This window comes from Equus quagga, chromosome 13, assembly GCF_021613505.1.
Source record: "Equus quagga isolate Etosha38 chromosome 13, UCLA_HA_Equagga_1.0, whole genome shotgun sequence".
In the NCBI taxonomy this organism is placed as follows: domain Eukaryota; kingdom Metazoa; phylum Chordata; class Mammalia; order Perissodactyla; family Equidae; genus Equus; species Equus quagga.
Window position 1 is genome coordinate 6,880,989 of NC_060279.1, and position 21,958 is coordinate 6,902,946.

General features: G+C 37.2%; 1 protein-coding gene across 2 annotated transcripts; it reads left to right on the forward strand.

The window, feature by feature from the left end:
* The first annotated feature begins 343 nt into the window (after nt 1-343).
* GORAB (golgin, RAB6 interacting) lies at nt 344-20,883 on the forward strand. Of its 2 annotated transcripts, none has more exons than XM_046680182.1 (5): nt 344-478; nt 8,510-8,864; nt 11,086-11,187; nt 13,323-13,463; nt 19,033-20,883. In XM_046680182.1, exons 1-5 carry the CDS (start codon nt 418-420, stop codon nt 19,490-19,492), a joined length of 1,119 nt encoding a protein of 372 aa, XP_046536138.1. In that variant the 5' UTR covers nt 344-417; the 3' UTR covers nt 19,493-20,883. The 2 variants fall into 2 exon arrangements, with proteins under 2 accessions (XP_046536138.1, XP_046536139.1); XM_046680183.1 differs by lacking the exon at nt 344-478 and adding an exon at nt 1,217-1,293.
* Nucleotides 20,884-21,958: the final 1,075 nt, after the last annotated feature.

Sequence of the window (21,958 nt, forward strand, 5' to 3'; positions counted from 1 at the left end):
GGCGCTACAGAGGACCCCAAGAGGCAGTCTCGTCCGCCCCTTTCCGCCACCCTCGTGGCCCCTTCCCAACTGCCTGTTTTATCTCCACCCTTATCTCCATCGCTGTTTCCCCCTTGTCTCTTGAAGAGACTAACCCAACGAGATCAGGTGACAAGAAGAGAGAGCAGAGCCAGGTCAGGGGAAATGAATGTCTGCGAGGCCAAGACGTCCTGAGGCAGTTTGTCCGGCACTGCCGGGGGCAGCCTCGAAGGCATCCCGACCCTGCGGCCAGGGAGAGGGGGCCTTGTGTCCAGAGCTCGACGTGCTGATTGGGTGTTCGGCCGCGGCCACGGAAGAACCCGGATGTGCCTAGGCAGCCTTGTTGGCAGTCGGGGCTTTGAGGTTTGGGTGTCCTGAGGGTGCTGGCAGCCGGGGCGGATGGCGCAGGGTTGGGCTGGCTTCTCTGAGGAGGAGCTGAGGCGACTAAAGCAGAATAAAGGTAACGGGAGGAGCCTGCGGATGTTTAATTCCTGGGTCTGTTAAGGGTAAGGGGCGGGGCTGCAGCTTTTGAGGGGGCAAGGGGGCGGGGAATAGGGGGTGTGTGTGTGTGAGAGTGTGTGTAAGGAGCTGTAAGTGGGAGGACAGGACTGAGGGGGCTCCGGAGGGGTGTGTGTGTGTCAGTGTCAGTCAGGGGAAGGAGCTGTAAGTGGGAGGACAGGACTGAGGGGGCTCCGGAGGTGGATGTACCTGAAGCCACTGCGGGAGGGGCGGACCCAGGGTTCTGGGTTCTACTTTTAGAAAAGAGAGTTCCGGAATCCATTTCAGGGACTTGACTTTTTCCTGTGGAAGGAGTGGGACTTGGGAGAGGAAGTGAGCCTACCGCCTGGCTGTCTCCTGTAGGAGGATCAGGGCTTGGACGGTTGGGGTCAGGGTAAAGGAAGGAGGAGGGGGGGCACACCTTATAAGAATTGTGATTGATTTATAGATGCAGACGACTGGGGAAAAGGGAGCACAGGGGTTTTGAAGAAAGGCAAAAAGTTGGTGCTTTTCGTAATATATCTGGAGGCTTGCATTTACTTCTGGTTCCCAGATGAGTTTTGCAGTTCTTTCCAACTCTTGAGAGTCAGCAAATCAAAAGGGTGTTTGAGAGGTTATATGTGACATATCTAGCTATGGGTGTGTTTATAACTATCTACTGACTTCCGCGTAAGCTAAAATTTTGTGCTTCCCCCTCCAGCTTTATAGGGTAATCATTGAGCGGACTTGTACTGTTTAGTTATCTTTTAAGGAAGGAATTACGTTTGCTGATACTTGGTAAGAAACTCTTGGTGATATAAACTCCTTTGTTTGTGGTTGAAATTTCGTAAAGTTCTCTATGGTGATCCTGGTAGTGCACACCACCTCTGTGAGTTTACATCACTCTTAGTACCATAACTTACATATGTTACTTTGGGAGAAAATTAAATAAGCCTTGCCATGCATTTTTTTATAGTTTGTGAGAAATTTGGATGTTGCTCAGGTATGTCTGTGGATTTTTAGCATAGATGTGAGAATAATCTGGGGCTGACAAATGGAAAAGGAAGTAAATTAGTAACATGGGACCAGTGTGGACTATGTAGAGGGAGGAAATTTTAATTGGTCTAGAGGCATTTAAAAACTATTATCATAAAAGTTATACTAGTGTATAATTAGCTGACTGTCTAGCTTGATGTTCTCAAATTCTTTTGCTCTGTGTTTTCAACATCCATTCACTCATTCCGATGTACAGAGTACAAGTACCCCTGCTTCTGGTCAGACCCGAAGTTACAGGTGTGGGCTTCTCCCTTAGGGATGCTAAGATGAACAAGGCATCATCCCTGCCTTCAGTGAGCTTCTAGTCTAGGGAGGAGACAGACTGTTATGTAGAGTGATAGATGTACAGGAGCTTGCTTCAGACCTAGTGGGAACCTCACAGTGCTGGGGACTGGGTGGAGCTTGCTAAGATTTCACAGAGATTATGTGTTAGCAGAGGTGAGTTTGCCAGAGGAAAGAAGACTTGATGGAGAAGTCTAAATTAAACCATAGATTAATTATGTAGAAGAACATTTCTAAATATCTCTGCGATTTGGGATAGAGACGGGGCAGAAGGACCTTAACTTCAAGGCCTGTCATTTCATAGCAAGATGTTAGAGCATAGACTCTAGACTCATAGCTCACTAGTCTATGTCCACCTTGAGGACAGAGAAAGCACCTTAGCACTCATAGCCAAACACAGTGATTGGCATATAGATCTCCCAGCTCTGCCTCTAAGTCTTTTCACCTTGGAGTTCTCATGTGTAGAACTAGAAGAGTTGGATCTTTAATTTTAAGGCTCCTTCCAGCTGTTCTCCAACCTTAAAAATACAGTTAATCTGTGAAAATGGAGTTGGTTGCTAGCAAAAATAAGGACACTGATAATCTAGAGAAACCCATATGTGCATTGGGGAAGGTTAAGAATGTGCTTTACATTCTTGTTTATAGTATTAAAAAGCTGGAAACAAACCAAGCACCAAATTTCATGGAAAACTCATTTGGAATTTTGATTGTAATCGCGTTGAATTTTTAGATCAATTTGAGGAGATTTGACTTCTTCACGTTAACACTACCACTAACATGGTATATGTCTCCACTTATTTAGGTCTTCTTTAATATCTTTTAATAAAATTTTAGAAAATTTCCTGTAGAGGTTTCGAACACCCTTTCGTTAGATTTGTTCCTAGGTACTTGACAATTTCTGGTATTGAAATATCTCCTCTTTAACTGTTTTCCAATTGCTGCTGATGTATGAAAAATACAAACAAGCCAAAAGAAAAATCGACAGAAGATATGAATAGATATTTCTTGGAAAAGGAAATATGAAGAGATGCTTTTCACCATAATGAGCAGAGAATTGCAAATCGAGAGCACAGTGACATACTACTCATACCCATTTGATTGACGGAAATTTGAAAGTCTGACAATATTAGATATTGACAAGAAAGTCCATCCACAGGATATTATACATTGCTAGAGGGAATGCACTTTAGAAAGCAATTGACATTTCTCCTAAAGGTATACTTTATGACCCAGCAGTTCTTAGATAATATCCAAGGCAAATTCTTGGACATATACAAGAGGAGACACAACAGCAATATTCATGGAAGCAAAAACCTGGAACCAACATATGTCCATCGGTGGAAGAAGATCAGTAGATTCTCATTTAGTCACATAATAGAGTATTATACAGCATTAAAAATGAATGACTATAGTAACATGAACAATATGGATGAATATTGGCAATATATTAATTTTTAAAAAAGATTACATACAGTATGATACCCTTTTTATAAAGTTAAAACAACTAAATAAAAGTAAAATTTTTTAGAAATATTTGTAGAGATTATATGACATAAAAAGCAAAGAAAAGAAGTGATCAGCACATGATTCAAATGATGGTTGTCTTGGGTGGAAAGAGCAGGGCTTAAATAAAGGATATAGAGCAGAGATCTCAAACTCATAGCCAGTTGTCTTAATTTAACCCAAAAATATTTTGTCTTTTCAATTTTTTTCTTTTCTTTTTTGGTTTAATCTTTAAATTTCTTTTTTAATAGTGATGATAATCGTTAGTGCTGTTTGCCAAATACTTGTAGTTTACTTCTCTTCCCAGTATATTTCTGTTGCCCTTGTTTGAGGTAGGGCCAAGTGCTAGTTCCACGGTAAATTGTGAGCAGAAGTGTTATGTCACTGCTGGGTCAGAGCAATTAATTGCTATAGCAAGACCTTCCTGAACTCTCTCTTCTCCCCCACCCTGCGGCCTAGCAACACTGAATGGTGGCTATAGAGTCAGCCTGGAGCCTTGAAAGACTGACCAGCAGAACCTCTTTGCTGACCTCTAGTTGGCACAGGCATTAATGAGAAATAAACCTTTGTTATTTAAAACCACAGAGATTCCAGAGTTCTTTATGCCTACAGCATAATCTAGATTTTCTTGATTAAAACAATTCCCTACATTTAAAAATCAGGATATTTTAGATAGAAATCTGAAAAATCATAATGTCTGGTAACACTGACCTAAACTTTTAAATGACAGAAGGCATTTTATTTATTTATTTATTTATTTTGGTGAGAAAGATTGGCCCTGAGCTAACATCTGTTGCCAATCTTCCTCGTTTTCCTCGAGGAAGATTGTCACTGAGCTAACATCTATGCCAGTCTTCCTCTATTTTGTATGTGGGATGCCACCACAGCATGGCTTCATGAGCAGTGTCTAGGTCTGTGCCCAGGATCTGAACCCATGAACACTGGGCCACTGAAGTGGAGTGCATGAACTTAACCACTACCCACCAGGCCGGCCCCAACAAGGTATTTTTAATGGCTAAAGGTGGCTACTGATTGCCCCCTTTAAGCTAGATTTGTGTTCCCCAGTTTACCACAGTCTCCTTGATGCTTGCAGCCCCCAATATAAGTATCTAAAATAGTATGTTCTGTTTTTTTTCCTAAAGACTTTATTTTTTTAGAGCAGTTTTAGGTTCACAGCAAAATTGAGAGGAAGATACAGAGATTTCCCGTATGTCTCCTGCCCCCATGCATACGTAGTCGTCCCCGTTATCAGCATCCCCCACCAGAGTGCCACATTTGTTACAATTGATGAACCTACATATTGACACATCATCACCACTCAAGTCCATAGTTTTCATTAGGGTTCATTCTTGGTGGTGTACATTCTGTGGGTTTGGACAAATGCATAATGATGTGTATCCATCATTACAGTATCATACAGAGTATTTTCACTGCCCTAAACATCCTCTCTTTGCCTATTCATCCCTCCTCCCCTCTTCATAGTGCTTAGTAACCACTGATCTTTTTACTGTCTCCATAGTTTTGCCTTTTCCAGAATGTCGTGTGGTTGGAATCATACAGTATGTAGCCTTTTCAGATTGGCTTCTCTCACTTAGTAATATGCAGTTAAGTTTCCTCATATCTCTTCATGGCTTGATAGCTCATATCTTTTTAGCAATGAATAATATTCTATTGTACATACCACAGTTTATTTATCCATTCACCTATGGAAGGATGTCTTGGTTGCTTTCAAGTTTGGACAATTAATAAAGCTGTTATAAACATCCAAGTTCAGGTTTTTGTGTGAACTTAAGTTTTCAGCTTCTTTGAATAAATACCAAGGATTGTAATTGCTGAGTCATATGGTAAGAGTATGTTTAGTTTTGTGAGAAACTGCCAAACTGTCTTCCAAAGTGACTGTACCATTTTGCATTTCCACCATCAATGAATGAGAGTTCCTGTTGCCCCACATCCTCACTAGCATTTAGTGTTGTCAGTATTCCAGATTTTGACCGTTCTTATAGATGTATAGGGGTATCTTGTTGTTTTTACTGGCATTTTCCTAATGGCATATGATTTGGAATATCTTTTCATATGCATATTTGCTGTCTGTATCTTTTCTTTGGTGATGAGGTGTCTGTTAAGGACTTTGGCCCAGTTTTTAGTAGGGTTGTTTTCTTATTGTTGAGTTTTAAGTGTTCTTTGTGTATTTTACATGATAGTCTTTTATCGGCTGTGTCTGTTGCAAATATTTGCTCCCAGTCTGTGTCTTGTCTTCTCTTTTCTTAGACATTATCTTTTGCAGAGTGGAACTTTCTATTTTTAATGGAGTGCAGCTTATCAATTATCTCTTTCATGGATAGAGCCTTTGGTGTTGTATCTAAGACATCATTGCCATACCCAGGGTCATGTTATCTTCTAGGCGTTTTATAATTTGGGGTTTTGCATTTAGGTCTATGACCCATTTTGAGTTAATTTTTGTAAAGGATGTAAAAGTCTGTGTCTGGATTTATTTTTTTCAATGTGAATGTCCAGTTGTTTCAGCACCATTTTTTGAAAAGACTGTCTTTGCTCCATTGTATTGCCTTTACTCCTTTGTCAAAGGTCAGTTGACTAGATTTATGTGGGCCTATTTCTGGGCTCTCTATTCTATTCCATTGATCTATTTGTCTGCTCTTTCACTAATACAGCTGTCTTGATTACTCTATCCTTATAGTAAGTCTTGAAGTCAAATAATGTCAGTCCTCTAACTTTGTTCTACTTCAATATTGTGTTGGCTATTCTGGGTCTTTGCTGCTCTGTATAAACTTAAGAATCAGTTTACCAGTATCCACAAAATAACTTGCTGGGATTTTGATTGGGATTGTAGTGAATCTATAGATCAAGTTGGGACAAACTGACATCTTGACAATATTGAGTCTCCCTATCCATGAACATGGGATATTTCTCCATTTATTTAGTTCCTTGATTTCATTAATCAGTTTTATAGTTTTCCTCATATAGATCTTGTACCTTTTTTGTTAGATTTTTACGTAAGTATTTCATTTTTTTTTTTTTTGAGTGCTAATGTAAAGGATACTGTGTTTTTATTTCCAAATTCTACTTGTTCATTGCTGGTACATAGGAAAGCACTTGACTTTTGTATATTAGTCTTGTATTCTGCAGCCTTACTATAATGGCTTATTAGTTTCAAAAGTTTTTTGGTCATATGTTCTATTTGTAAGTGTCCTGATTTGTTTATTTGGGAGTTGGTAAGTTTGGTGAAAATGCGAAATAAAATGGAGCCTGAATTACAGAGGGACTGTTAATTCAGCTAATGAGTGTAACTGGGAGGTAAACAGGCTCAATGACATTTTCTGATGGTGTGAATAAAGATCAGTAGCCAAGAATAAGTTCCTATTGCAAGGTAAAGGAGGCTACTTTGTGTTTCTGGCTAAAGTCAACAATAATACAAGCATACCTTGGAGATATTGTGGGTTCATTTCCAGACCACTGCAATAAAGCAAGGGAGTCACACAAATTTTTTGCTTTCCCAGTGCATATAAAAGGTGTGTTTACACTATACTGTAGTCTCTTAAGAGTGCAATAGCATTATGTGTAAAAAACCAATATGTATATCTTAATTTAAAAATACTTTATTGCTAAAAAAATGCTAGCCATCATCTGAACCTTCAGTGAGTTGTAATCTTTTTGCTGGTGAAGGGTCTTGTAAAAAACTGTGAAGGCAAAGCGAAGTGCAATAAAATGAGGTATGCCTGTAACATTTTACTTTTTTTTCTTTTTTTTTTAAGATTGGCCCTGAGCTAACATCTGTTGCCAATTTTCCTCTCTTTTTTTCTCCCTAAAATCCAACCCCAGTACATAGTTTTATATCCTAGTTGCAGGTCATTCTAGTGCTTCTATGTGGGACGCCACCACAGCATGGCTTGATGAGTAGTGTGTAGGTCTGTGCCCAGGATCTGAACCTGCAAACCCTGGGGCCGCCAAAGTGGAGTGTGCAAACTTAACCACCCAGCCACAGGGCCAACCCCCATTTTACTTTTTGATAGTGTGTCTATCTTTTAAAAATGTTTTATATATATCATTTAATCCTTACACCAACTCCTTGAGTTAAGTAGAGCCTGTAAATTTTCAACCAGTTTGACTGATGAGGAAACTGAGGTAGGGCATAATTAATTGACTTGCCTAAGGGTACTAAGCTGGACAAAAGCAACACTGAACTGTGGCTATAGAACTTTTAACTCTCCTTTGGGAAATTTAAATAATAAGCTTGTGTTTCTTCAAAGGTCAATATGCAGTATTTAAAAGCCCTATTTGAGTTCATTTACAAGGACTTATCATAATTTCATTTCCCAGGCATTTTGTAAAGAATACCATTTATAGATCTTATTAAATATAGTATGAACTTGAGTCAGAGTCTCCATTTGTCCGCCTTACAAGCTTAACACTGGCATGGACAATCCAAAGAGTATAATAGAATTATTATTTAGTTTATAATGCTTTTTAAAAAAATTTCTCCCAGTTGTTTATCTTCCTCTATGGCTTTGCTCAGGCTATTAAAATTAGCTTGCATACATTGATTAAAGGCTAACTTAGACTTCAAGAACACAACCTTGGACTGTTCTGGAGCATGGAAGAAAACAATTTAGGGTTAACTAGCATTCCTAGACATAAGAGACTTCATTCAGTTTTACTTTATGTATAGCATGTACCTATGTATCAAATTGCCCTGATATCTATTAAAATTTAAGAATGATGAAGCCCATTTGAAAACTGAACCACCATTTTATTTCAAGAGAGCAGACAGAACCATAAATCAAATTTAAGACATATCAAAGAATTCATGTCTCTCTAGTTTGGTCATATTAGTTGATTGTTTTGACAGTTATCAAATCAAGTTTAAAAAGAAAGCTTGTTTTGTATCCCAAAGGCCTAAATCGTGGACAAATGGACTTCCTTGAAGATATATTGAGAGCTAGGACAGTTTTTGTTAAATACTGACAGTATCATCAGAGAACTGTTGAAACTTGACAGGTAGATGGCTGTTTTTCCCTGGGCTTTTAAGATAGAGAAGGGGGAAAAACTCTTTAGAATTATTATCAAAGTTTAATCTTGATGCATTATTTTCTTGGAGAAATTGTAATTATTTGCTGCTTACACAAGGAATTTTCCTCCATTCTCTTTTTTATATTAGATCCATTTGAACCACAGCGGCGTCTCCCTATGAAGAAAAGCCGACAACAACTTCAGCGAGAAAAAGCCCTTCAAGAGCAAAGCCAAAAACTTGGACTTCATGATGGATCAACTTCGTTACCTCCAGAGCAGCTGCTTTCTGCACCGAAACAGAAGCTTAACACTCAAAAACCGCGCTGTCCCCCTACTCCTCCTAGTCCTCTTGTGCTCACCTCTCCTGTTGGGGATGGAAAACCACATGGTACTGAAAGTCAACCAAGGGAACTGGGACTCCAGAATTCCCATGATGGTCACAAAAGTGCTGAGGTTCTACCTCCAAAGCCAGATGGCAAATTGGAGAAAAAGAAAGTGGAATTGTTAGTAAGTCTATATATCATGAGACTTTTTTCCATTTAACCTTTTTCCACATTGGGCTGTGAAGAAATAGTAGTTTTGACATTTTCTCTGTTTTATGTTCTAAGGTAGGAATGTAATGAATAAACTATTGAAAAATACCTACCACCTATCTTAGCCAGTCGATGTCAGGCGTTTTTTATGTTTTTATCCATTTAGTCTTCACAACAGCCTCACAGTACATGTTCATTATTTTCACTTTAGAGATGAGATATCTTGGACTCAGACGAGATATTATATTCCCAAAGCAAATACACAGCTAGTAAGTAGCAGAGTTCAGGTTCACATACAAGTCTCTCAGATCCAAAGTCTATGCACCTTACACTTACCAGAAGCACTTCCCATAGTACTCCTCCCCAGATTGAACCCATTCTTCACCTCAATGCAGACTGCATCTCTCTTGGCCCAGAAAAGAGTACTTGTGGAGAGACGTGAAGGGCTAGTCAAAGAAAGAGTGTAGGAAATTGAGGGTATTAATTAAATACTTCAGCTGCATCATTAGATTTTTTTTTATTCTTTATTTAATGTGTTTGTATTAGAAACCACCTCCAGAATTTAGTTTAGTCACATTCTTGTGGAAATTGCCATTCTGTGACTAGTGAATTCTTATAATCAGAATTTTGATTGTATAGCTTTTGTTTTAATATCTACTTGTATTTGTTTCCTCCTGATTTATCACTTACAGGGAAGGAAGGATGGCATTTGTTTCTGCTTTCTTTTCAAAGTATCTTATATTTTTTCTAATCTCAGATGTTTTTTCAATATCTGCCAATCCAGATTCTGTACAGAGTTTGAAGTATTTCCTGCCCTCCATGGGTTTACACCCCAGAAATGATTTTCACAAGAGATATAAAACCACTTGAATTAGGAGATCAACATTGAACAAGCACATACATTTAAGTGTCTTTAAGTGTAGTTTACCAGCAAAAGCCTGAGACAAGTGGAGGTGGTTTAAATTGAGCTGGACAATTTAGATTGAATGTCATCAGGGAAATTATTCTTTTTTTAGATACTTGGGAAAATTTTCATGGAAGATATGTATCAGGAATTGTTGAAAAGGAGAAATTCTGAGACTATAAGAAGGGGAAAGGAGGATTATATCTTAGAGAGTGCTCAGAGACGACATTTCACTTCTCTGGACGAGGCAAAGGACAGATCAGAGAACAGTAGAGAATTAAGAAAGTGAAGAAGGGCTTGGAACAAGCAGAGGATTCCTGCCCAGCGAGTTCTCTGATGCAGTAGTAAAACACCAAGGCCTCTGAAGGAGGGAATTCCCTGATCACAGTAATGGTTAGAGAAAATCCAGATGTCACTGTCACAGACCATTTGGGAGAGGATGCTGATGAGCTGGAACTAAGGCGTCTGGTGAGGAGATGCCTACAATAGTAAAAATGAGAAAGAAGCAATGCCAGCACTAAGGTGGAGGGTGTAGGAATGGAGAGAAGGATGATTTTGGAGGCTGTTACTAGGTCTGGGAACCGATTTTTTGTATAATAGCTGTAAGAAGTTACAATAATAGGAATAAATAGGTTTATCATTACCTTGTTTAATTTGAGTTGACGGCAAGTTCATGAATTTATGGGGAATTTTAATATACTTCTTTCAGAATTAGATTAGAAGACAATTCATGTTTTGAGATCTTTGAAGTTTTCTTTAGCTCAGCATTCAACTCTTAGCTCATAATGTTTCACTCTGTTTAAGAATGTTTGAGAACTGGAAAGTGAGCAAATTAAAATGAATGAAATAAACATTGGTTGTTGTCTTAAAGGTGTTAAATGATGAAGATTTTCATTATAGAAAACCCTGAAAGCTATAACATAAGATTAGCTACAGACCAATTTATTTTGCTCTCCATTTTGCGTATAATAATACATAATTAACTTATGCAAGTATCTTTGTACTCCTAAAAAATGCCACAGTACTCTAGCTTCCAGTTTGTGGGTTCCTAGATTATGTACATATAATGGATTTCAAAGGGCCAATTTATATAAGCCTTTACTTCAAATCATAGTCTTTGTTCCTATTAGAACAAAATAATGAGCTGCAGATGGGTTCCTTTTAAGAGGCCTTTTGAAAGAAAATATACGTAATCTGGTTGATTAAATTTTATACTTAGGGGACTGAAACTGGTAAGGTGTGGGATGGTGTTTGAGAAACTCATTTTATACGTTTTTTGCTCCCTAGGCAAGAAAAGTCTCGTTGGGAAGTTCTTCAACAAGAACAACGACTAATGGAAGAGAAAAATAAACGTAAGAAAGCTCTTTTGGCTAAAGCTATTGCAGAAAGGTGAGGCACCTGAACCAGAGGTTATTTATAACCAGCAATCAGCTCTGTCATGTTTTATATTTATTTTGCCATGTCTGTCCTAATAAACCGAGATTTTCTCTACAACCATTACTTTTAAGGCTAACTAAACAAATGATGCTTTATAAATGATACTGAAATTCCAGCATTAATTTATTAAGGAGGACTTTTTAAGCATAGATCATAACGAATTTATGAATACAGGTACATCAAAACTTAAGGATCAGCATTAGTGTTTTCAGTTTTAACCATCTACACATTCATAAGGGAGCAGTAAATAGCTATCAATATAAGTAAATTAGCAACAAATGCAGGTTTTAGTTTTGACGTAGGGAGGCCTTAATCATCTGACATGTAGAGGAATGAGAGTATTGCACATAAGTGGCTTACAGTCCTACTAATATTAATTGTGTTTCCTATGGACATTTTTCTTAAATAACTTGCCCTGCCCCCACTAATGGAAGATGCATGATGTAATTTAACCTTTTATCCATGACTCAGGGTCACTGTTATGAACACTCTCCCATACTGTGCGGTTCGATTTTTCTGTGACTGCCCAGTGTCAGCGGTCAGCGATCCCTTTTCCCTTACTACATTGTACTGGCTTAAACAGCAACATTCCCATCTGAGCCACTTTTCTCATCCCTTACTCACTCTTTCTGCCCTTTTTGTTTGTAGTTTCTAATGTGCTGTGGCCTTTGGAAACCAACCTCGGTCAGTAAAGAAGTGATTGAGAATAGTGAGAACTAAATGCAAGGAAGATTGGCATTTTCTTTTTAGATCTCCAGAAAAGTCTGGCAAAACTATTATTGATTGAAGCTGGTATATGTGTCAGATTGGGGCAAGGGATGGGGATGGAGAGAAAGGCAGGTGGGTGTAAGCAATTCAGAATTTTATCTGCCAAGGGGGTTTATGTATTTAAAAATGATGATTTTTTTCTCCTACCCGTATAGCTTGATCTTTCATGAAAGCTTGGGAAATATGCAGCTTACTGAACTTACTATGTTTCAAGGAAAAAAAACAACATATGATTATTAAAAAGCATTTTAATAGTCTTCAATTTGGAAGAGGTTGGGGAGGCTATTTGCTGGGGATTTTACAGAAAGATTAGGCTCAGCACTTGTTCTTCTCTGTGTGCTTTTGATTTAAGAGAGAAAGCAGTGATACAGCCAGAAGTGTAAGGAAATAAGACCTGATTAGATTATTAATAAATGGACAGTAAAGCACTTGAAGTAAAAGTATCATATTGTTAAGTTAACTTTTGTAAGCAGAAAACAAGGGTAAATGCATAATGGAGTAGAAGTCAGGAGAATGTAAGTTGTGATACAGTGGTTTTATGTGGGAGTTTTATTCTGTGAGAATGTGTGTGAAATTTTAAAATGAGTGAAATCATGATTAAAGGTTGACTTTTATATTTGTTTATTCTGTTTCTTAATTGTATAAATGTACTTGGGGTGGTGAGGGAACTGAGAGATGATGACAGTGGCTGTGCTTTTAAACAAAGAAAAAAAAGAGTGTTTGCTTTTGAGCCCTAGAAAGAAGAATTTTGAGGACCTGTAGTTTTGCCCAAAGAACAAGAATCAAAGCAATAAAAGTCTGGAGAAATGAGTCCTAAGAAAGTTAAAGCCAAATAGATGTTTTCAGAAATATAAAGAAATGGTGTTTCATGCAGGCATTTGTTTTGGTGTCCACTGAGTATTAGACAAATGAAAATGGGCTTAGCCAGAAGTTAAGGCTAGAAATTTGGAAAGCTGTGTTGGGTGTTTCAATGTAAAGAGAATACAGTTATACTCTTTTAGTGCCTATTCTCATCTTTATGGAATGAATATAGACTATGAGTGAATATTTATTGGTATTTTTTAAATCTTTTTCTCTTGTGTATGAAAATATTATATACTATTAGAAAATTTGGAATAAGAAGGGAAGAAAGCACAGATCAGTGTTAGAGATGTACCAAAATGTTATCAACATTTGTTTTGTTTCAATTTTTCTAATTTTGAAAAATTAGACATTGTAACATATTGTATATGCAATAGCTTGCTTTTTTCATTTATATCGTGTATGGATACATGATCTTAAAATATTTTTATTTTTCCACTCATTTTCCTGATTTTTAGATCTAAAAGAACTCAGGCAGAGACCATGAAACTAAAGCGGATCCAGAAGGAGTTACAGGCTTTAGATGACATGGTGTCAACTGACATTGGAATCCTCAGGAACCGGATTGATCAGGCCAGCCTCGATTATTCATATGCTCGGTGAGTTGGGGAAATTGAACTCTGAACAAGATGTCCAATTTAATTAATGTTTATTGCTACCTGGGCCGGGGACGTTAATGTATGTCATCATTTAAGCCTTGTAACAACTCCATTAGGTGCTGTATTTATTCCTGTTTTGTACTAAATCAAGTGTCTCCTCTTGGAGTCTTCCTTAATTCTGCCCTACCTGTTTAACCTTACTCATCTTCCTAGTAGACCATGTCTTGCATTATTTATTTACATTTTAGTCTTTGCTGCTAAACCATCAGATATTTAATGTTTGGGACTCTTTAAATGTCTGAATGACTTGCCCCAAAACTCTGTTTTTCTAATACCACATCTGTGATCTTTCTATTAAGAAATTTGGATTATCTGAGATGGTCCTTAGGGGTTAGCCTAGTTCTCATTTCAGTTTTCATCCAAAACCGATCTAGTTTAGTTTTTAAAAGCCTCTGAGTATTTTAAAGAAAATACCACTCTGTCTTGTAAGCTTGAAGTTTTTTCTCTTTTTCTTTTCTTTTTGACTATACTCTGTATAAAATGGTTTGCTATCATGTGTCTCTTTGGTTTCAACTATTGGCATTTTTTTAAAGAGAAAAAAATCATCATGAAGTATTTTTTAAATGAACTAACACATGTAAAGAATTACATGAACTTTGCAAACAGATAAAAGGGCAAAAAATTAAGTCCAATTTCAGGGTTTTCAGTCCTTTCAACATTGCTTTAATCATCCTGGTTTGTCTTTTTTCACAAGAGAATGCTGTGTTAATGACTCAGTTTTGCATCTTTCTCTGTAACACTAGAAATCAATCAGAATGCCTCATTAGACTAGGGTAAACCACAACATCAGAATGTTTATATAACAATTTAATAAAGCGGAAATGCTTGATTGTGGTTTTTAATTCACTGTTTATTGTTTAAGAAAGAGATTTGTGGTGTCCTTGTGAGTTTTGAAATTGTTGTTTGACCGTATGCTGTTAGATTTAATGGGCTGCCTTTATTAATTAACTGCCTAAATTAATACCATCAGTAGCTGATAACTGGAGGTTCCAGATTTCTATTAATAAGGTCATTGAGGAAGTAACCAAGATTTTATTAAGATTAAACTAAGCCTAGACTTTTAGCACATTCTATTCTCTGTAACTCAAGTTTGCCAGAGGAACATTTTTATGCCTTTGTAGCCCTTTATTTGAATAATTTAGATTATTCTAGATACCTCACCAAAAAAAAATCATCTAATTTTATTTTATTTCTGTTCTAGAGAAGGCTGGAGAAGGATGCCTTTGTATGTTGAACATTATATAAGAAATGTCATAGCTTTAGCCTTCAGAGAACCACAGAGAAGATGCGATTACTAGTTAAAGGAGAAAACATCTATAATATGTAAATATTTTTAATGAAATTTTAGTAAATTTTTACATGATAATAAAATTTTCCACAGTAAATTTTTATATCTCTTAACAAGCTAAAGATGACAATTTCTCCTGGGACTGATATAGACATATGGTTATCTGTGAATATCCATATTGTATTATGTGAGGCTATTTTTAAAAACCTAAGCTCTTGAGTTAAGTCGAAGAAAAGCCACAGACAATTGTGACTGGAACCAGGATTGTATCTTGTTCATGCATAAGATTAAGATAACATTTTCTGAATTTGCATCTGTGGTTATTGAGAAATTATAGATTAATGATATAATATTATGGTCTAGAGTTCTGCAGAAGGTAATCCCCAGGGCAGTCAGTCTCTGTTGGAGATTTCCTTGTTTTTTTTTTTTTAAATAAAAATGATATCATAGTTCTATAGTGCCTGGTATGGTGCTATGTCCACAAAAGGTTCTTGGATACTGAATAGGCCAGAGTTCACTTTGGCCTTTTTGTAGGGTAATGTCAGGGTAGACACCTCTCAGGAGACCAGCACTTTGAGTGAGCCAACTTGAGAGAGTTGTTGCTGCTGCTGCTCACAGCTATGACTACAGTGCTGCCATATGCTCTGCAGACCAGCTTGTAAAACTGAGTGGCTGCGTGTAGAACATTTCTTTAACCCCCAGTATACCGGGAAAAACAGTTATCACTATTTGCTATCTATGTTTAATAGGTACTCTTAAACTGCATGCACACAAATGTGTGCATACACATATATACATAAATATTTTGTCATTTTTATGAATAATTTACATATGTAAGAAAAAAGGGATTGTGGAAAACAGCTTTATTAAAATTTTTAATTAGAAGGTAAGCATAGCACACCTCTTTGTATCAAGTAATGGTTGACTCCAAACATTATAAAAAGCTGAAAGAATGCGCTTACATCCTTTCAGCGACAGAGGGTGGTCCAGATACTTGTAAAATATGGTGTGATTAAGTTCTTCCTGTTGAAAGTATTAACTATGAGAATAACGTATTTTCTTTTTGTCCTCAGAAATAGATTTTTCACTCATTGATTGTGAGTTTGAGAAAAACTGAGAAAATTCATCTAGGCTGTATTTTTCTGAGGATTCATACTCTGAGATTTCACTTGTATGATCAGTTTTACTGTCGCGAATCTAGACTGTCTCTGCATTTGTATTGATTTCCTAGGGCTGCCATAACAACTTACCACAAGCTGGATGGCTTAAAACGACAGAAATTTATTCTCTTCCATTTCTGGAAGCCGGAAGTCTGAAATCAAGCTGTTGGCAAGGTTGCTCTTCCTTCAGAGACTCTAGGGAAGAATCCTTTCCTTGCCTTGTCCAGCTTCTGCTGACTGTGGGCATTCCTTGGCTTGTGGCCACACCACTCAGTTCTGTGCCCCCACAGACACATTGCTTCCTCCTCTTCTCTCTCAAAACTTCCTCTGCCTCTTTCTTAAAAGGATACCTGTGACTGCGTTTAGGTCTCACTGGCTAATCCTAAACAAACTCCTCTCAACGTCTTCAACTTAATCATATCTTTTGCCATATAAGGTAATATCACAGGTTCTGGGGATGAGGAAGTGAATATCTTTGGGGAGGCATTTTTCAGCCTACCACAACATTCGTCTTTTGATTTGTCCAATAACTGCAAAATGTCTTCATCTGTCAATTTTCTCTACTTTGCGGTTATGAGCAGAAAATAAAAAATAGTAATTTTCGACTATTCAATGAAAGCTGAGAGCAGATTACAAATACCATGTTTCTGGTCTTCTTTTATACCTTCTTGAAAGGTGATGTAATACGTTGAACAACACAGTAGGGAAACTAAATGATGATAATTTATTTCATTATAGCACCATCCTTTTAGGTCATTTCGTCATTTTCTGTTTTCTTAGCATAAGTGTGAATTTTTTACCATAAGTGTGAATAATTGATGAGTAATGAGGAAGTAATTCCTAGGGTGATAAAATGGCGAAATGTTTGAAGATACAGGAAAAATAATACCTCAACAGTCTCATATTGTGTGTTAGATTTATAAAAGGGTCCACTATAGCCATATTGCAAAATAATTAGTTTGATTCTATTTTTTTTAAATATAAGTAAATTTTCTCTGTTCTCTGGAAGACTTCTAAGAAAGGATAAAATCATATCTTGATCCTTATAAATAGTTAGAACTGCTCAGAAAAAAACTGGAAAACTAAAAATGGATCAGTGGAACTTAATGGCATGCCAAGGGTCAATGATTGAGTTTTTACAAAATTTCAGTTATACCAAAACCAAGAGACAGTTTCTAGACTCCTTTAAATAACATTCATTAAATTATTCACTATCCCCTTAAAATAACAAAAAGATTCTATGATTACATTTCCAGTTCAATACGTCATACTGTGTTATGTATAATGCTCTTATTATTCCATTCCAAAGTATATCATACCCTGATTTGGTATTATTACCTGGCCCCCAGGCTCATAGTGTAGTTTGTGAAACTAATCAATATTTTAAAAATGAATCACTCTGTACAAGAATATATATGCATATTTCTGGCTAGGGAGACTTTAAATAAATAAACAAAATGCAGAATCTTCAGTGATTTATCCAGGGTGAAAGATCAGTGGAAGCCTAGGGACCTATTTGCAAATTTTAATGTCAATTCAGCATTCATAAGCCCAGTCAGTAAATCTTTGCTCACTGCCTGGCTGAGGAGACCACAGACTAGCAGAGGAAGGGGGTTTGAGTGGGAGGAAGAGGCAGGGTATTCATGTACCTACAGAGAATGTTGTCAGAGCGCTTAAGCTCTGGACAATCATAAGCAGGATATGTTATAAGTATGGAAATAGGTGATCCAGATACACAACAGCGCTCCTTGAGAACAGTTCTTTTAACGTGGGGGTAATTGAAAAATAGCTAGTTTTCTCATTCTTATGTTTACTAGATAACAGTAAAAATATGAAATATGATAAATTAACGTTACATAAATAAGAGTTTTCAAATATAAACACAGGTCCTTAAGTTCTATGTAATTCTATTTTAGTTGCATGTTTAGTGAAATACTAACAGTGCTTTTTGATTTGGGTGCTCTGAAGGGAAGGTTCTGTTTCTTGACTGCCTGCCAGGCACTGGGCTAGACACTTGCCTTATTTATACTATTTAATCCTTAACACTCCTATAAAATCTTATCATCACCACCATTTTACAGATAAACCAAAACTCAGTTGAAGAAACTACCTGAGGTCACTATGAATTTTCAGCCATTTCATGACTATTCTCCAGCCCCTTCCATAGGAACCTGGCTGCCTTTTGTATTCATGATGCTGACGGGCACACCTCATCAGAACAAAGATGGGCCACCAACTCCAGAACTTTTAATCCATAGGCTAAGCAGGGCTTCATGGTATGGCCTGGCACTAAGAGCTCTGTTTAAACGGACATGCCAAGCCACACCAGCCCTAGTCCTCCCTCTGGAATTTTGGATTGGAACACTGAGAGATTGAGGGGAGTGAATTTGAGGTAGAGACACAGCTGGTGGCCATATTGGGCTGTGAGTATGGCAGGAAAGACAAAATGCGAGAAACCGTGGTTTCTAAGCGTTGTAGAGAATAGACTTTGATTCTGATGGCATGCCTGTGAGATTGCCTCTTGGGTCCTACCCACTGAGTTTTTACCTGAGCTAGTTTGACTAGGTATCTGTTGTATACATCCAAAAAAAAGGCCTTGACCAAAACAGGTACACACGTAGCGAATGACAGAGCACATTTTGTGTCTCTCTTCCCAATTCTGCATTCGGTGATATCACACTCATAGCTTGAAATTGGTCATAGTGGTAGCATTTATATTACAGAAATTGACAAGCACTACACATCAGGGCTTTCTCTCACTGGAGCTAGCACACCGCTGAATTATCCCTCCTAGCCTGCTTTCATTCAAGCACAGCCTTGGAAAGAGGAATGCAGAGGAATGTTGTATTAGGATAGTCCAAATGTGGATGTTGTGGAAGTTTCAGCAGCAATAGCTTAGTTTGTCTAATGTGTGGACGAATGTTCGTAAAGTATTGATATCCATATCTTCATTTATACTTTTTTCCCCAATTTTGGAATTTAATTTTGGTTTCTAGGCCCTCCTTTGAATGTCTTCCTCACTGGAAAACTAATGGACCAATTTTTGTGCCTGTCCCTGCAGGAAGCGGTTTGACAGGGCTGAAGCCGAGTATGTTACAGCAAAGCTTGATCTACAGCGTAAGACTGAGATTAAAGAGCAACTGACTGAGCACCTTTGTACGATCATACAGCAAAATGAGCTCCGCAAGGCCAAGAAGTTGGAGGAGTTGATGCAGCAACTGGATGTACAAGCTGATGAGGAGACTTTGGAGCTTGAGGTGGAGGTGGAGAGATTGCTGCACGAACAAGAAGCAGAGGCAAGGAAACAAACGGTTCATTTAGAGAGGCCACTTCAGCCTTCTGGGGAGCATGTGACATTAGGACTTGCTAAAGACAACAAAACGCATCCAGAACAAGCTGCTTCCCCAAAGGTAGATGAGCAATGTGAAAACTCCAATAGCATTCCCGATCTTAATCCAGACCACCCAAATCGAGACGTTACAACGACTGTAAATGACATTTCAGCTGCTCCGACCGTGTGAAGTGCCAGTGTTTGTTCTTTTCAACTAATAAGGTATTCAGTAAAGTAAACTTTCTATTGTAGATTATGCCGTGACCTCTGATAATAAATGCCTCTTTAAAACAGCATTAATCTTTGAATCCATGATTAGTTTTAGTATAACATGTTTGACCATTCTAAAGTCTCAAATTATGATAATTTTATATACAGTTCACCTTGATTTTGTTCCACTTCCTTCCGTGTACCTTTATTACTAGATGCAAACAAGTAACTTAAAAGAATGGAAGAAAAACTATGTGGCTGAGAGTGTTTTTAGACCAGATAAACATAGAAAAGTAAAAGCAAAAACAATACTCAGTAACTAATCAAACTCAATTTAACTTCTGGGAGAAGTGTTGAGAATGAGACTCCTGTTTTATGTAATCAGTAAAGAGACTCAAAAATTAATGTGGAAGGGAGACAGAACAAGAAATAACTGACAAAAGTAGTAGGCTGAATTATCTATTTGGATCTTACTAAAGTTACAAAACGCGATTGGAAATTACAGTTTATATAAAGAACAAGGCAGCTTAAGCCAGCAGTACTTCTGTCTTCAGTGAGGCTTTTAAAAGGCTTCACTGGGCACCTGTCTTCAGTGAGCCTGAAAAGGCTTCAATTTACAACGCGAGTTTTGGTTAGATGATACACACAAACACACACACTATTTTACTATTAATATATTGTCTTTTATCAGCACATTAATTAGATTTAGACAATGAAAACATTTCTACAGTGAGGCTGAAAATAATACAGAAAACCTTATTGCTATTTTTGATTATCCAAAAAATTGATATATTTTTTTCTAAAGTTATTGTAAATATGTATTTTATATGTTGGATATAAATTATCCTTGTCATAAAGCATTTAAATTGTTAAAATGATAATTTTCTTATTACTTTAATAGTTTGGTAATTACCATCACTACTACTTGACCACTACATTGTGCTAAATGTGAATGTGTAAATAAATATTGTAGTTTTATCAAAAAGTCTATGAATATTACATTAAATTATGGTCCATTTATCAGGAATGCTGAAAGTACAAATACTGCATTTAAAGTCTTAAACTATTATAAAAGAGGATAAAAACAAATGTAATATTGTATTCATAATAGTTTCTGAAAAAGTTGGAGACAGCCTATTTTTAAATGAGTTTGTTTGAGGGTATTATCTTCTAGTGATGCAGATGAGCTTTGTATTTTTATGTTGTATCATTTGAGTTGAGATTATAGCTTTCCATTACTGACTTCTCTAAACAGAGGCATTTCTGTCGATAGTTGTGTTTTTATTTATGAATGACATACATAAAAATTGAAAGCTTCATTGTCAGTACACTCATTTTTCTAAGGAATAAACCAGTCTCATGCATTTATAATGTGGTCTTTCATTTGCCTTTTAAAAAGGTTTCAAACAATTTGATAGTATTCTTAAGCAGTTTGTGGCAATAATGCATTCTGTATCTCCATGTGGTAGAGACAGTATCTACTTTTGTATGAGCCTCTGTTAAGGAAACTTCACCAATAAATGAGGCTCTGTAATACTGGCTAAATCCAGGTACAGGTAGGTACAATCTAATTCTCAGGCTAAATACTTTGAGGACTTATCTTATGAGGTACATGGAGAAATGAGATCCAGGAAATAAATGAATTGGATGGGACCTCAGAGATCATCTGGTTTAATCATCTTATTTTACAGATGAAGGATTTGAGAGCCAGAAATTTCCCATGTTGGCCAACTGGCTCGTTCTAATCTTAAAGTGCTAGTCAAGTTGCAGTTCTAAACTCTTGATGTGTTGATGTGTTTCTTACATCTATCAGGCCGTGAAGTTCACTGCATCCCTCCATTTGAAAATTTGGCTTGGCAATCCATGCAGGGATTGTGTTTGTGCTTGTGAAATCCTTTCAAATATGTCTATAAAGTGTCCACCAAAACCATTACAGTATTTTGAAAAACTTACCATGCTTGGCTTTCCCAGGGTGGTATCCAAGTGCTCAGGTGATGATATATGTGACAAAGTTATATTGCATCAGTTTTGTACAAGGCAGCTGTATCCCATGTGTGAGAGGAACAAGAGCAAATTAATGAGAAGCGGGGGCTCCTTGCTATGAGGACCATATGCACTGGCTTTTCCAGCATAGTCCTGATATCTTTTAAAAATCATAAAATACATTCAAAAGATTTCTGATATATAGATTCACAAATCCACGATAATTGTTAGTTTCCATGAAGGAAATTATTGGTTCAAAATCACCGCCATGAGTTTCCTGGGGCACTTTGTAGAGCTCTCCCTCTCTGGTGTTAACCTCCTCTCCTCTTGCTCCCACTTCTCAAATAAAGCATAAGGTTATCAGGGTGCTTAATGATGTGATATGTAATTTAGGAGTTAACTGCTTTGTGTTGTCTGACTTGTTCTACTTCAAAGATGGTCTTTACCAAATTGTAGTAATTTT